Source organism: Hypomesus nipponensis, chromosome 22, assembly GCF_054491055.1.
Source record: "Hypomesus nipponensis isolate SF chromosome 22, ASM5449105v1, whole genome shotgun sequence".
NCBI lineage: Eukaryota > Metazoa > Chordata > Actinopteri > Osmeriformes > Osmeridae > Hypomesus > Hypomesus nipponensis.
The window spans coordinates 3,758,119-3,773,250 of record NC_140382.1 but is presented as its reverse complement, the minus strand read 5'-3'; the positions used below and the strand labels follow the sequence as shown (position 1 = coordinate 3,773,250).

The window sequence follows — 15,132 nt, the reverse complement described above, 5'->3', positions numbered from 1 at the left end:
GCACATGAACACAATTGTAGCTGTTAGCCAAACTACAAACTCTACCATACTTTGTCTACAGTTGGTGTTATGAATCTTTTAGAAAAAATGGCAAAGAAATCTGTGGTATGGAAGCATTTCATCAAAGTACCAGGTGACTCAAAACATGTTGAATGCACACTCGGCCAACAACGGTTTACATTCCATAGTACAACTTTGAACATGATGTAGGCATACCACTTGAAAACCGTACGTTGGCCTACTTCGCTAATGCATGCTAACACGCGCTGGGTTGAAAAATGTTGTTAACATCTCACAAAATGGTTTAATGAAGAACATTGTGACATTTATAGAAAGAAAATTACGTTTCTAATTTAGATTAGTCAATTTTCAGAGGTGCTCAGTCGAGTTTTGGTTGAGCAAAGAATGTGGGTATTTTTCTGGGGAAACGTTGGTGATTGATTACGGTGAATCGGTGTGTTTCCATCTGTGGACCCAGTGTTGCACTTGTGAAACGGCCCTCTATGTCTCTGACACCGACGGACTAGTTGCCCTGAGAAGGGGGGGGGGGGGGGGTCTTGAAGTTCTGTGGTTTTGAAGTCCTTCAGATGTTACTGGTTTGCCCACTCAAGGACATGGGAGGGGGGGGGGGGGTTCCCACTGATGAGGCTGTGTGTTCATATCTGTGTGTGTTGGGGTTGGGATGGGGGGGTAAAAGTGTGTTTCTGTTCTCGAGGGGGGTGGCAGGGGAGGGGGATTGGAGGCCACCTGAACAGCCTAGATGTTCAGACTGTCAAAGTCATGATTTTGAATAACGCACAAGGGGGAGACAAACGACCATTTCAGGATGAGCGGACACTTCTCCGAGTCCTCCAGAAGTATTGACTCCATGAGATGACACCAAGATGTGGGACAAGGAGGCCTTTTAAGCACAAGTTCATGGTGGATTGACTCTTACTCTCATGCCTTGGCATCTGTTCGTTTATCTATCGTTCCTTTTTTGAGTGTGGTGAATTCGACGGCAGGCGACACACTTCTCTGGTTGTTTCTTTTTTGCCCGGCAGGGAGAGAACGTCTTCCCCAAGTGCCACGGCCAAACAGGCTGTGGCATATCTCTGAGTAAAAGAAGCCTGTTCTGATAATACCATTGTAAATTCAATGAGGCACCCGTCTGCTGCAACTAGATGTCAAGATGTTTGTCTGTCAAAGCCTGACAAACATTTTCGCTTTGAAATAGAAACGTCTGTCTGCCAGTCACTCAGAATGTGTGTGTATGGGCTGGGTTAACTATTCTTGTGGGGACCAGAAGTCACATCAAGAATAGTAAAACAAGGACAGTTCATAGAGTAGAGCAGCCTCATAACTCAAAATCGTTGTGCACAGTTGCGGGTTAAGCACATCAGCATTACATGGGTTAGCCTGTAGCTGAGGCAGCGTTAAGAACCTGGAGCCAGCTTGCTTTTCACCGGTCCCTGTTCCACTTAGCGCTCTATCATCACTATTCGCCAGACGATCGCTGTTCTAATAGATTACATTGTAAAATGCTGACTGGGATCTCTGTGGCGGTTCGGCAGAGACGGGTAGGTTTTAGACCCTCAGGCCCAGCCAGATACGTTACGTAACTTAACGTTCAATTAAGTTGTGCATGTGCCAGACCCGAGTGAAAATTTCCCACTGTCTTGCCCTCGCCTATGCATCGACTTTAGTGGGAGGAGTACGGAATTTGCTGACACAAAGAATAATGCCAGTTCGCTGCAGTAATGTTAGATGGATGTTTTCTGTTAAAAGCTGCTGGATATGACAGTATGTAAAGTATGGCTGCAGAGCAGGGTTAGGGTTGCAGAGCACGTCCGGTCGGTCATTGTTTATGATTCTATTGCAGTGGAGTCTCTCTCTCTGAAGACCAAAATGTTACAGAAATATCTCAGCCTTTTCCACTTTTTCTTTGCCACATAGAGAGTTTTGGTACCTGCTATCTTGAAGTTTAGTGGTGGGGTATGCCGTGAGAACTTTTAATTGCTTGCTTTCCGGTATTTCTGAGAGAAAGGAGAACAATGTAGGTGCATTAAAGTCTGAATATTTCAAAACACATTTGCACTTAAGCAAAGAAAATATAAAATTTTCATACTTGGATGAAGTTACAAAACACTTTTTTCTTGCATCGCCATGCCAACATAAAATGTGAATAATACAAGACTAATGTTTGCCTTTTTCACGTTATTTTGACACACTTAAACTGGAGTGAAAGTGGTGTGCTTTACTATTTGCTTGTGTCTAGGAAGTGTGTGGGTGTGTGCAGCGCTGTTTGGTTTTCAGATGTTGAGGACGTTGTTGAAATCCAGTACTATATTATTTTGCTCGACGTTCTCCCTTCTTGTCTCCCTTCTTTACTTTCTCCCTCCCTCCCCCTCTATTTCTATCTTTATTTATCTCTTTCTTTCTCTCTTGCTCTCTCTTCTCTCTGTCTCTGTCTCTCTCTGCATTGCTATAATCAACCCTCTGAGGACTCTGGGCAGGGTAATTAGACTCTCAATCTTTAATCACCACAGCTGGTGAGCAGACACACACACACAGAGAATAGGTTGTTTATGTTTTCTAAGCATATTGGTTCATGCTTTCACACTCCTAATACACAGGCAGGCCCAGAAAAGCTAGCTTGCCAATTAGTCCATGCCACTCCAGAAGGTCAACAAATGAAGGAAGTGGTTGTTTAATATCTGTTCCTTGCTCCCGGCTCTGCATCTCTCCTCTCCCAGCCGGTCAGGTAACACAGCCCAGATAGTCCATGTTCTACATGAGTGTGTGAGGCCTGGTGGTCTGGAGTGGTAGGCAGGGTGGGAGCCGTCGCTGGACCGGGGTTCATGTTTAAGTGAGGAGGAGCAGAGTGATGCTGAGCGGAGAAGACGTAACGGGCATATTAGTACCTCCAGCACACACACACATGCTCACACAACCACACACACACACGTCACACACAGGCAAGGAGGTCGGGTGTTAGTCACTGTGCACTCACACACAGCTGCCATGTCCGATTCAGTGAACGAGACTGAGATGACTTTTATTCTGGCTCCTTCTTCATTGTTCTTTTACCTCTCTGAAATATACAGGAGCCGCCTGTGTGTGTGTGTTTGTGTGAGTGTGTATGTGGCTGTGGGTTTGTGTGTGTGTCGAGGAGCATGAGTGTGTGGAAAATTCAGAGGACTAGGTGGTGTGCTTTAATGATAGACCCCCCTGCACCAACCTTCCCTCACTATAGAGACAGATGACTCATCACTGCCCGTGGAGATGAGAGGATGTCTCTGGGCTGGCGGATGCCCCTGAACCACTGTGTGTATCAGGGAAGGGGAATCAACCGTCCCAAAGGACAACGCTAACATTAGCCTTTCGCTTCAGCTAATATACCGACGGCGAGAACCTGATGGTCCCAATGGTGGCCATATTGATTCCACTTTGGCTTTATGTTAGGGTTATCGTGATCTATTCATCTGTGCAATGAGGTGGCAGCAAAGTACAGGGGGAAAACTGGAGTGAGGTGGGCAGGGGATGTGTGTGGGTGGTGTGTGTGTGTGTGTATGTGTGTATGTGTGTGTGTGTGTGTGGGTGTGGGTGTGTTTGTGTGTGGGTGGGTGTGGGTGTGTGGGTGTGTGAGGGGTAGGAAGATGACTAAATATTATGCCACCAAAATGCAATTGGGTCAATAATGTGTGCACATGTACTTGAGGGGGTGGGTGCAGTTTTGTAAAGTGCATTTTTCAAGTTGTCTTGAACACTGAGATTTGATTAAAATGTCATATCCACCTTGTGTTACCGTGGGTTGTGCGTGTTTGTAATCCTCAGTATGAGTTCAAGGCCAAGAACATCAAGAAGAAGAAGGTCAGCATCATCGTGTCGGTGGACGGAGTCAAGGTGGTTCTCAGGAAGAAACAGAAGGTAAGACCAGACCAAAGGGAGGGGACACGTGATTGCATCATTATCAGTCAATAAGCTCACGATCTCATATTTGTCTCGGTTTGCAAAAAAGAAAACCATATATTTACAGGTCTGTCTATGTGCTGTGATTGATACAGTATGTCCCTCTGCCCTCCCTTCCCCTGATCCCCCCCAAGAGGAAAGAGTGGACCTGGGACGAGAGCAAGATGCTGGTGATGCAGGACCCCATCTACAGGTATACCTACATCCTCTGACCTCTGACCTCACCCAGCTGTACAGAGGAACCTGAAGGAGTAAGGCTCACCTTCTGGGGTTCTGCTTTAGGAATTTGACATGGCCATTGACGGGAACTAAACGTCTCCTGTCTAGACTGAAGTCTCCCCAATCACAACCTCTCGTTAAGACTTTGTTTACATGTATTCACTCAGCTGGCACTTTTATCTGAATATGAATAGTAAGTGCAGCAGATCCATCAAGGACTACAACTTTATCATGACCATGTCCATTCAAACCACCAAGAACAGACTAGTATACGGCCAAGTAGCCACAGCTCCTGTAGCGAGGACACCCTTAAAAGGAGCCTTGGGGAATGACCCTGATGCTTTTATGAACCCAAGTCCCTCTCTTACGCTCAGCTAGTGGGCCTTGATGTACAGTATGTGCTAAGCGTACTCACACTTACCTACTGTAGGGGACACCATGAACTATTCATGTGTCGCGTGTGCTGCATGTGAGAGTGTTGAGGGACGTCTCTTGACTGGTGCTCGGGCCGCTGGACGACGTCCAGTGTGTCTGTGTGACCTATTGTACTTTTAATAGAGCTTACAGTATTTGTATTAGTATTATTTGACCATCTAGTTTATTGACTAGCTAATGTGCTGCAGAGAGGACAGGCAGCTGGTGTGTAATGGTGAGGGAATGAGATATGTTATGGGATGAACGCATGTCTCTGTGGGTGGATCTCATTTGGCTGAGCCACACATCACGTTGTGGCGGGGGGTCTGGACCAGAGATGTACTGAAACCAGCCTGCAGCATTCCTCTCCCAGCGTTGGTGGTAGTGCTAGGCTCCGAATAGTGCCACCGGGATCCTGCAGGACATGGTTTATAGCCCTGCATCAGTCCTGGCTGGCTGGTTCTGGCCTGGAGCCAGAGTCTTATGTGTCCTATAGGGTACAGTGACCAGGACAGAAGCAGCAGAACGATTGTTAATATTCTGTTTGCGGATCCTGCCTAATCTCGTAGCTGGTCTGGACTTAAGACCATAACTAATGCTCTACCACTAAGCCCGGAAGCAAGAGAATGTTGACAGAGAAAAATGTGTGCCAGCAATGTCACCCTGGAACTTTTAATTGGCCATGTCACAGTATAGCAAAGCAGCATCGACGTGTTTGCCCATAAATGAAACAAACGCTTATCTACAGAGGCATAGGAAGTCTGCCTAAGCTTCCCCCCTCCTATCTGCTACGGAAGTCTTGATAGACACTGAATGATTTAGGATGACAGCCACCAGAGAGGTGGTATACAAACCACACACACTCTCCCTTTGATCTCCAGAATATACAAGACAGTGTACATATTAGGTATCTGTCAGGTTCATTTGAAAGTGAATTCCTGTAAGCTCATTTCAACCGACATGGGTGATGTGTTTTTTTCCTAGGATTTTTTACGTATCGCACGATTCCCAGGACCTGAAGATATTCAGCTACATCGCCAGAGACGGTTCCAGCAACTCGTTCAGGTGCAACGTCTTCAAATCCAAGAAGAAAGTGAGAGGACACCCACCTACCTACGTCATGCTTTACGCCAAAGACCGGAACTCAGTCTTTATTTCTCTCTCTCTCGGTTTTATCTCTGTACTGTATGTCCCTACCACAACCTCAGATAATTACCTCTGGCTGAGTCTTTGTCTATGTCAGTGTCATTTTGCTGTCGAGTGTCTAACAGAGGCAAATGGGATGAAAATGTAGCACTCTTATTTTTGGCACTCACCTCTACTTTTCTGTCTCTATTTCATCTTCTTCTTCTTCCTTTCTCTCTCTCTCTCTCTGTCTCTCTCTCTCTCTCTCTCTCTCTCTCTCTCTCTCTCTCTCTCTCTCTCTCTCTCTCTCTCTTTGTCTCTGTCTCCATTCCGGTTCTTTATCTCTATCTCCATTTATCTTGAAATTCACATCTCTCTCTCTGTCTCTCAGACTCAGGCCATGCGTATAGTGAGGACGGTCGGCCAAGCGTTCGAGGTGTGTCACAAGATAAGTCTGCAGTACGCCCAGCAGGACGACAATGGACAAGCAGACGGAGAGAGCGACAAGTCCACAGAGGAGACTGCCACGGAGGGTGAGCGACCAACACTGGACCAACACTGTCTACAAACACACAGAGGCACTATTTACATGAGTCAAGGTTTTACATTGTAATGCTGCGTGTGTGTGCGTGCCCCTTCTCCCAGGTGGTCAGCTGACAGGAGCTGAGCGTGAAGAGGAGGGGGCCGTGGTGGCGGCGGAGCCCCCGGCAGGAGGGGCGCTGTGTGAGCAAGCGGTCAACGAGATCCTCCAGAGCCTGGCAGAACTGAATGTGGTCAAACCTGGACAAACCATCAGGGTGAGGCCTCACTCGCGCACACAAAGACGTGCACACAAGCGCACGCGTGCACTCCCTCACGTGCAGGCATTCACAGCTAACACACATACAAACACACTTTATCTATGATGGCTCAGCGACGATAGCAGGGAACGTTCTGTTCTATAATTCACATTAGCAGCTGGCCAGTGCGATGATAGCAGTGTCCGTGCTGAAACTGTTACATGAGCGCTCTTCTGTTCTGTTTCTGCTCTTCTGCCTCTGTCTGCTGACACACTGTGTTCTGCTGACACACTCTCCCCCACAAGCCTCCCTACGGAGTCAGTGTCGAACGTCTGAGATGAAATGAAGAGACAGAGGGAGAGAAGGTAGGAGAGGGGAGGATAAGATATGGACAGACAGAAGGAGGAGTGACCAAGAGGGAGAGAGAAAGGGTACATTGTGTCAGTCCGGTCCCGTGGTACTTTCCTCTGCACTCCCGTGTCAGTCAGGTTCTGGAGAAGCATTACCCCGTCTAGAACATTCCCACTCAACGGCCAAATAAGGGGCCAGGATCTGTTCCTCAAGGAGAGAAGAGGGATCAGAGGAGGAGGAACATGGAGGGAGAACCAGAACGTTCCTCGGGGCTATGAAGGGGGGGCCACATAATCCACACAAAAAAATGTGAATGCTTTCTTTGATTTTGGAGAGAAGCCTCAGTAATCCAGCTGAGTCAACCTAAACATCTGTTCCATACTGATAAAAAGTGAATGGAGGGACAGAGAGAAAGGAACCAATGGAGGTGTATAGACAGAAAGAGAAAAAGGAAGGAATATTGAGATTGTGATCAAGATGGGATAGAGAGGGAAAGGAGGAGAAAAAGATAGCTTGATCATGGCAGAGAGTTAGAGATGGAGGGACTGAAGATGAAATAATAGAAAGAGAGACAGGGGAAGTAGGATTTCCTCATGTCATTATGACACAGTGTGGGAGAAACCCACCTTGCACCAAGTACTGATTGTACCCTTTTGGCAATGACACAGCAAATTAGTTCCTGAAGAAGGACACTTGGGAAAATGTCAAAAGATGTCAAGTAACATTGAGCACTTTGTTGCACCTCTGCACACAAAGATGACCAAAATATATACTTTCTCTTAAGACTATGGCACATGGCACCATGGCGATAGTAGCAAACATTATCAATATAGTCTCTGTCAAATATTGTAAGATATATATATATATATATAAAATAAAAATTAAAAAACGGTTTCCACACAGGTTGTTTATCTATTGCTGTAAATATTATGTTATATTCTAATTGAAATTTGTACCACAGCCTTTCGTAAAAAAAATCTCTTATTACCTTAGTGTTTCCTAGTAAAAGGAAACTATGTTAGTGTATTGTTAGAGCTCCCTCCAGTGGTGGTATGTTGCTAGTTAGTCATTACACATTCACATCACCAGGGTTGTTCCAGAAACACAGGCTCTTCATCCTTTCCTAAACCCTTCTCACACAGAGCACTAATCTCTCTCCCTCTAAGTGGCCCTGATACACACACATACACACTCCGTAAACTCATCTTGCTCTGAACGCTAGGATTGTCATGAGATCCCTGTAGACATGCATACACATGCCCACACACTCAATTCTTCCCCCACGGACGAGAGGAGAAGAAAAGAGAGAAAAGCTGCTTGAGAAAAGATGCCTGCCTCTCCCGCAATCATACTCAGCTGCCTGTAGAACTCACATAACTGCCTGTGGAAACACAAAGACAAACACAGATACACACAGTCAAGCACAGACACACCAACACAGGCACATTCAAAAACCCAGACTGGTAAATGAAAGCAGCTGGGATCTCCTCGCCTCCACTCCTCTCTCCTCCTCTCCTCTTCTCTTTGCAAAACATACAGTATGTCGATGGAAGGAAAAAAAGATGGAGGGAAGAAAAGGGATGAGACACAGGGAGCATCGGTAGGAGAGAGATTGAAAAAAGGAGAGAAAGAGATTCACATCTACTTCTCTGTTAGGATCTCCTTCTCTCTCTCTCTGGCTGTCTGGTAGACAGACCATGACCTTCACCACAGTCACGGTGACAATGCCGTCCATGGCAACTCGTTCATGACACACTCACGCGTACACACACTTTTGAACAGTCAGGTTCTCTCTCACACACAAATATGCACACATTCTCTCTTCCTCCCTCTCTTTCTCCGACACACTGGCAACAGCCCATTACACAGAAAGAACCCAGCGGGCCACGTTCACGTCCACATTCCAGCTTTGTCTCGTTTTTGATTTCCGTGTTTCCATGTCCCCAGGACTTTGAGAGCGGCTCCCTGTACACGTTGACGTCCCAGGGCCTCTCTCCCAGAAGCCCCGGCGCTCCGTCCCTCGCCCCACGTGCCGCCCAGCACTACCTCCAGCTGCTCCAGCAGCAGCTCCAGCAACAGCAGCAACACACACAGGTGGCTGTGGCCCAGGTAAGACACACAAATACAAGCAAGACTGACACCAAACTCACAACTTTGTAAATGTGCGCCCGTGCACACATGCACACAAAACCTCAGTTGAGGGTCACCCAGCCCATCTGTTAGTAGTAGTTTGGTCCAGATGTCCACCCCAGTGAGAGTCACTCTGCATTTACATTTAGCAGATGCTCTTATCCAGAGCGACTTACAGTAAGTACAAGGACATTCCCCCCGAGGCAAGTAGGGTGAAGTGCCTTGCCCAAGGACACATCGTCATTTGACACGGACGGGAATCGAACCTGCAAACTTCTGATTACTAGCCCGATTCCCTAACAGCTCAGCCATCTGACTCACATGAGACATTATTCACTGAGACTCACACACAGACGCTGCGTGTTGCTACCTTTCCACCCACCCACACACTCAGTCGTAGCATAAAAACAGTGTAGCATGCTGTGTTTTATGTGAAAGAGGTCCGCCACACATGCAGAGTCCCGCACACCCCATCGAGCCTCAGTCCAGCGCCTGTCTGCCAACGTGCAACTTTGTGCATGACCACTAGGGGCCACTGTCTGCACAGAAATGGTGTGATGGACTCCCACACGCGCAGTGAGAGCTTAGTAAGGGCATATCCCAGTGCACTGGAGAACGACTAAATCAAGCCTGCTATTGTCACAGTAAAATTGGTCCTGCATGCGTCAACACAAACGCATTTTTGTGTTTAGCATATAATTTCCGTAGCGACCGCGTTGCCCAGAAAATAATGTTCTTGCTCACTCAGTTAGTTACATACACAAACAAACTGGGCCCCCTCATTATTTTCAATTTCAGGTGGATCCAAGCAACGGAATTCGAAGCATTCAATTAGATTTTCCCCTTGTGGAGTCTTGAGGTCTCTGAGGGAGAGGGAGAGGGGAGACTGTAGCCTGTAATAGCAAATGGAATTCTATCTTCATCCAGGAGAACTCACCCTGACATATAAACAAACAGAACTACCAGACTCATAAAATAGTTTATGTCTCTGAACGATGGATTGCCTATATCTACGTAACACACACACACCCCAATGATACATTGAATCCAGCTCCCTTCTCCAGCAGGCCCCGTCTCTGACCCCTCCTCTCTCCCCCATCAGGTACAGCTCCTGAAGGATCAGATGGCTGCGGAGACGGCAGCCCGTATGGAGGCCCAGGCCCGGGTCCACCAGCTGCTGCTCCAGAACCGGGACCTGCTCCAGCACCTGGCCCTGCTGGTCCAGCAGCTCAAAGAGCTGGAGACCCCGGAACCCAGACAGACCCAGGGCCTGGAGCAGGGGGAGCGTGGGCACACTCAGTCACAGAGTAAGACACTCAAAATATGTAATACACCAAATACGTACTGGAGCTCCAGGTGTTGTAATTCAAAAGGAATAATGGCCAAGTGAATAGTAGGCAATTCTTCGACTCTGTCTTTGACCCTTTGGCCCTCTTCTAGGTTTACACTCCAACCGTGTTCCTGGAGAGCTATTTCAAACACCTGAACACATACAAAAGCATTAAACAGATTTTCGTTTGTGCTTGGCCTTAGAGACCGGTGTAGGTTTTTTTCTGAGTTTAGGAAGCAGCCAGACTCCATGATGATATCTAGCCGGCCAGTAGTAAGAAATCAGACTGTTTTTTGCCAGTTTGATGACCAGAGGGGACCACACCCACAGTACACACTGCTGCTGTGTACACAACGCTCTGAAAACTGTCAACAACAAATTAGATCACACTGACTCTGCCCCACAAGATGAACTGGTACTGTCCAGCATGCACACACGCAGCAACCTACATATGCTGTTGCTGGCTTAGTGTAGTGTGTGGATGCTTGTGTGTGTGGACGGGTGTGTGTTTAATGCCAACTTTAATCGGGTTAGGTCTGGTTCCACAGGATGCTCTCCCAGATAATGTAAGACATGGTCCACTCACTGGCAGCTGCTGTCTCTAACCCCCCTCCCCCCCAGTTGGGGAAAGAGAAAGCAAGGGGAGGGAGAGCAATTGGGATGAAGACAAGATGAGAGGGTGGGATGGTGAGCATGAGAGAGGGAGGGATGTGAGGGGGGAGAAAGAACGAAAGGATGAAGTGAGAGGGAGAGGGGGATGAGGAGCTAGAGAAGAGAGATGAACTGACGCAGGAAAATAAGAAATAAGGATTAGAAAACATGCTGACTTCGAGAGTTTGTGTGTGTCTGCGTGTTTGTGTGTGTGTGTGTGATTGGTGAGATATTTGTATGTGTTTTCCAGTTATCTTTTTCGTCCTGTTAAATTGTACCAAAATTTATTTACGACACTTTTCTTTGTTTACTATAGATGGCCAGGAGTCACCATGGAGCTCTGTTACCACGTCAACCAGATCTTTGTCCCTGAACCTTAAGAACCACTACAACTCGGACCAGCCAATCACCTCCACCCCCGCAGGCATGTTCAGAAACACCCCTCTCCAGATGGATGGTGCCGAGTCCTACCTCAACCTCCTCAACCTGGAGAATGGGACCAAACCAACTGCCATTCAGAACGGGGGTGGGGATGCCCTCATCAGACCAGCCAATGGGAGAGCTGGGAGCCAGGGTAGCTCAGAAGTGACCTCCAATGAGGTGGTCCGGTTTGAATCACGTAACTCTGGAGCTTTGGATGAACGGTAAGAGACCCAGGCTGAACCTGCTGCTGTGTATAGCAATATAGGAGTTGACTGTGATGGCGGTTGCTGGCTGACTGTCCCTGTCAGACACTGTACACTATGTCCGAGACCAAGAGACAGAAACAGGCCATTTCACCAATGAATGTTTCTCGACTACAGCGACTTTGAGCCAGAACTGTCCCTCTCTCCCAGCTAGTGGGCATGTGGATAGAACTCTCCCTCTACTTCTAGTTTTTTTTCCTTTCTCTCTGACCGTACGTCTGTGTAGCTGTCTCGCTTTCTCTCTCTGACTGTCTCGCTTTCTCTGTCACCCTCTCTCACTATCCCCAACCCCCTTTCTCATTTTCTCTCTCTTTCCCCCTCTCATCTTCTGAGGAGAGAAAAGGCCTAGTCAGCAGAGCTAGCCCGGAATAAATGGATATGTGACTTTAATCGAGAGATTAGGAGGAGAGAGAGAGAGAAGACAGGGGTGAGAGAAGTGGGGGAAGACGGGAGGGGTGTGGGTGTCAAGTTCACACACTCCTCTCTAATTTAGATGAGGGTGTTACAAAAGGATTACTAATCAGCTAACTAACTAGTCAGCCAACAGACACAGTTAGACCATGTGTTCCTGTGGTTTCATTCGTCCAAATCCCTCTGCCACCTTGAGCTTCATCTCTACCCTTATCTTGCTACATTCTCTTTAGAGACAGACACAAACACACTCCTCTGTCTGTTTCACCTTACTCCCATATACATGCACAAATCCCCTTCCTCAAAGCGTATCCATACTGCGCCAAACAGTATAATTAGCTCTTAATGGGGTTTTAATCTGCTCTTATCTTTTCCATCCTGGAGCACATTAACCCTCGCCATTCTGCCAATGGACCTGTCTTTCTCCTTCCTCCAGGTTTCCCTCTGTTCTGCCAAGTCCTCTCTTTTGGTCTTCATCGTTCTCTACTTGTTTTTGTCTCCTTCTCTGGCTCTCACTTTCTCACTGTCTTTCTCTCTCACACACACACTCTCCCTTACTCTCTCTTTTTAGAATGACTCAAAGCCATAGACGCATAACTCTCTTTAGGCAGTGAGTGGTAAAGATGGGCTCAGGTGGCTGAGCGGTTAAGGAGTCGGCTATTAATCAGAAGGATGCCAGTTTGATTCCCGGCTGTGCCAAATGATGTTGTGTCCTTCGCCAAGGCTCTTCACCCTACTTGCCTTGGGGAGAATGTTACTGTAAATGTTACTGCATAAGAGCGTCTGCTAAATGACTAAATGTAAATGTGGGGTAAAGCTGATTACCAAACATGCTGTGGGAAGTGAAGAGTTCTGATTGGATGTTGGACCTGTAAATACACACATTGTCTAATTGTATCTGTGTGTGTGTGTCCTCCATGCAGTCTCTCAACACTAGTGGTTGACTGGAGCTTGTGTCCCACTAACCCCCCCCTGCTGCCCTGCTCACATCTGTAGCCATACTCTCATACACATGAAGCTGAAATAAAGGCCTGATTGTCATGCAGGGGAAACACACACACCCACACGCATAGACTGAGAGTAAACTTCAGACTGTGTTGTTAGTCCTCAAGCAGTGTCTGACCATGAGTTTCCAGGTTTACATGAGTCCCAGCTGGGAAAGGAGTGAGCGGGGGCGTGGGGATAAGACAGGCGGAGAATAGGGGTGGAAGTAGAGAGGGGGAGGTGACTAGGGGGTAGAGGGCAGAAGACTGGTGTTGTGGTAGAGTATAGAGGCCTGTAGAGCAGGACGCAAAGGGAGAAGGAGGGAGGAGAGGGAAAGTAGAGTTGAATGTAGAATGTCAATCTTTCCTCACTTTGTAAACAGAGATTTGGTCTCCTTTTTACCCTTCTTCCTCGCTTTCTTACACACGTTTCTGCTTCTGTCTGTCCATCTATCTACCCAACAAATTATCTATTTATCTATATGTATAGATACTGTATATATACTGTATGTATGTACAGTACATTTGTCTGTCTGTCTATCTGTCTGGCTATTTAACGCTCTCTTAGTCACTCATCCTTCACTCTTCATTCTCTTCATCTTTGTTCCTGCCTTCATCATCTCTTTCTAAACCGTTTCTCAAAAAAGATGACCAGACTACCAGGTTTATGAGTTTCACTGTCCAAACAATGTTGTCTCCCTTTCTCATCACCCTTTCCCATCACCCTTTCTTTACTCAGTTTATTATCTCGCTTCTCTCCATCTGTCTTTCCTCTCTTGCCCCACCCCACCCCTCTTGGAGTGACTTGGGTTATGTAAATAATGAAATGTTCCTTTGATACCCATGGTCTCCTTCAGACGCCCAGCTCTGCTAATGAAACTGGGCGAAACTGGACAGTTTATTATTACTTCACAGATCAGACTCTGCACAGATACACACACACCTTCATACACCAGACAAATAGCAGTATCAGGCAAATTTACAGAAAGTAAAGGTTAAATCTTGTCATAACAGTTGGCCCCCCCACCTCTCCTCCACTAGCTCCCCCCCCCCCCCCCCCCATACCTGACACAGTAATTCTTCCATGACCCACCACCTGTCACTCTCTCCCATGCCGGAAGGCAAATTTTAACACTTCCTTTTGCTTCGTTTTTTTTCAAGATTTCCCAAGCCAATCAATATCCCCGGGCTGAGTAGCCCTTTATGTTTTCACAGCCCCCACTCCACCACCTCTCCCCACCACCCTTACACACACACAAACACACAACCCCTTCTGTCAGACACCGCTCCCCATACACACACACACCTCCCCTGTCACTCCCCCCCCCCCCCACACGCACGCAGACACTCAAACTCCCCTCCGTTCTCTCGAGCCTAATTTTGGTACTTGTCTCACAGTAAATAAATATTTATTCTACTGCTTTAGTTCAATAGCACTAACTAAACACGGAAAACCCACTCTCACACACATCCACGTTCACAAACACAGGTAAATCACTATCTGCACCATCTAGGAATCTTCTCACACATAACGTTCAGGGTTTATTTCACACACTTCACACTTATGTCCTTCACTGTAAGGTCTAGACAGCACACGTACACACACATACCAGCTGATATAGGCATAGAAGGGCCTTTTCACTCAAACCTACGTTCACTTAGCGCCTTGCCTACAGTCTGACACTCCCATAAATGTGCTACTACAACAGACACACATAAATATCGGCCGATATATATCGGAATATCGGAACACCAAATATTTGTATCGGTATCAGCCTTAAAAATCCTTTATCTGTCAGGCTTTACTCGCTCTCTCTCTCCTCCTCCTCCTCCCCCTCTGCCTCTCTGCATCTCTCTCTTCTAACCTGTCAAGTCCACGCTTGACATTTCTTGCCCACGACTGGAACACAATTTGATTTGAGAGCAGGGAATGACAGGGAAATGAAGGGTCTGATCACTTTGAAAGGTGCGTATACCGTTTACCTGTAACCTTGAGCGCTAAATGCTCAATTACATATATCTCTGACATGGGTGACAATCCTTTGAGGCCTCAAGTTGACGTAGTTCAATATGTTTATGAACAGTTAATAGCCTTATCAATC

General features: G+C 47.0%; 1 protein-coding gene across 1 annotated transcript in view; it reads left to right on the top strand.

Moving 5' to 3' along the window:
- The window catches only part of LOC146236027 (carboxyl-terminal PDZ ligand of neuronal nitric oxide synthase protein), a 36,348-nt gene that overhangs the window by 14,303 nt on the left and 6,913 nt on the right, over nt 1-15,132 (top strand). The window contains exons 3-10 of the mRNA XM_084687395.1: nt 3,817-3,909; nt 4,086-4,144; nt 5,569-5,677; nt 6,101-6,242; nt 6,355-6,506; nt 8,787-8,948; nt 10,072-10,276; nt 11,267-11,594. Coding sequence (XP_084543521.1) covers nt 3,817-3,909; nt 4,086-4,144; nt 5,569-5,677; nt 6,101-6,242; nt 6,355-6,506; nt 8,787-8,948; nt 10,072-10,276; nt 11,267-11,594 — 1,250 coding nt within the window. The remainder of the gene's footprint in view (nt 1-3,816; nt 3,910-4,085; nt 4,145-5,568; nt 5,678-6,100; nt 6,243-6,354; nt 6,507-8,786; nt 8,949-10,071; nt 10,277-11,266; nt 11,595-15,132) is intronic.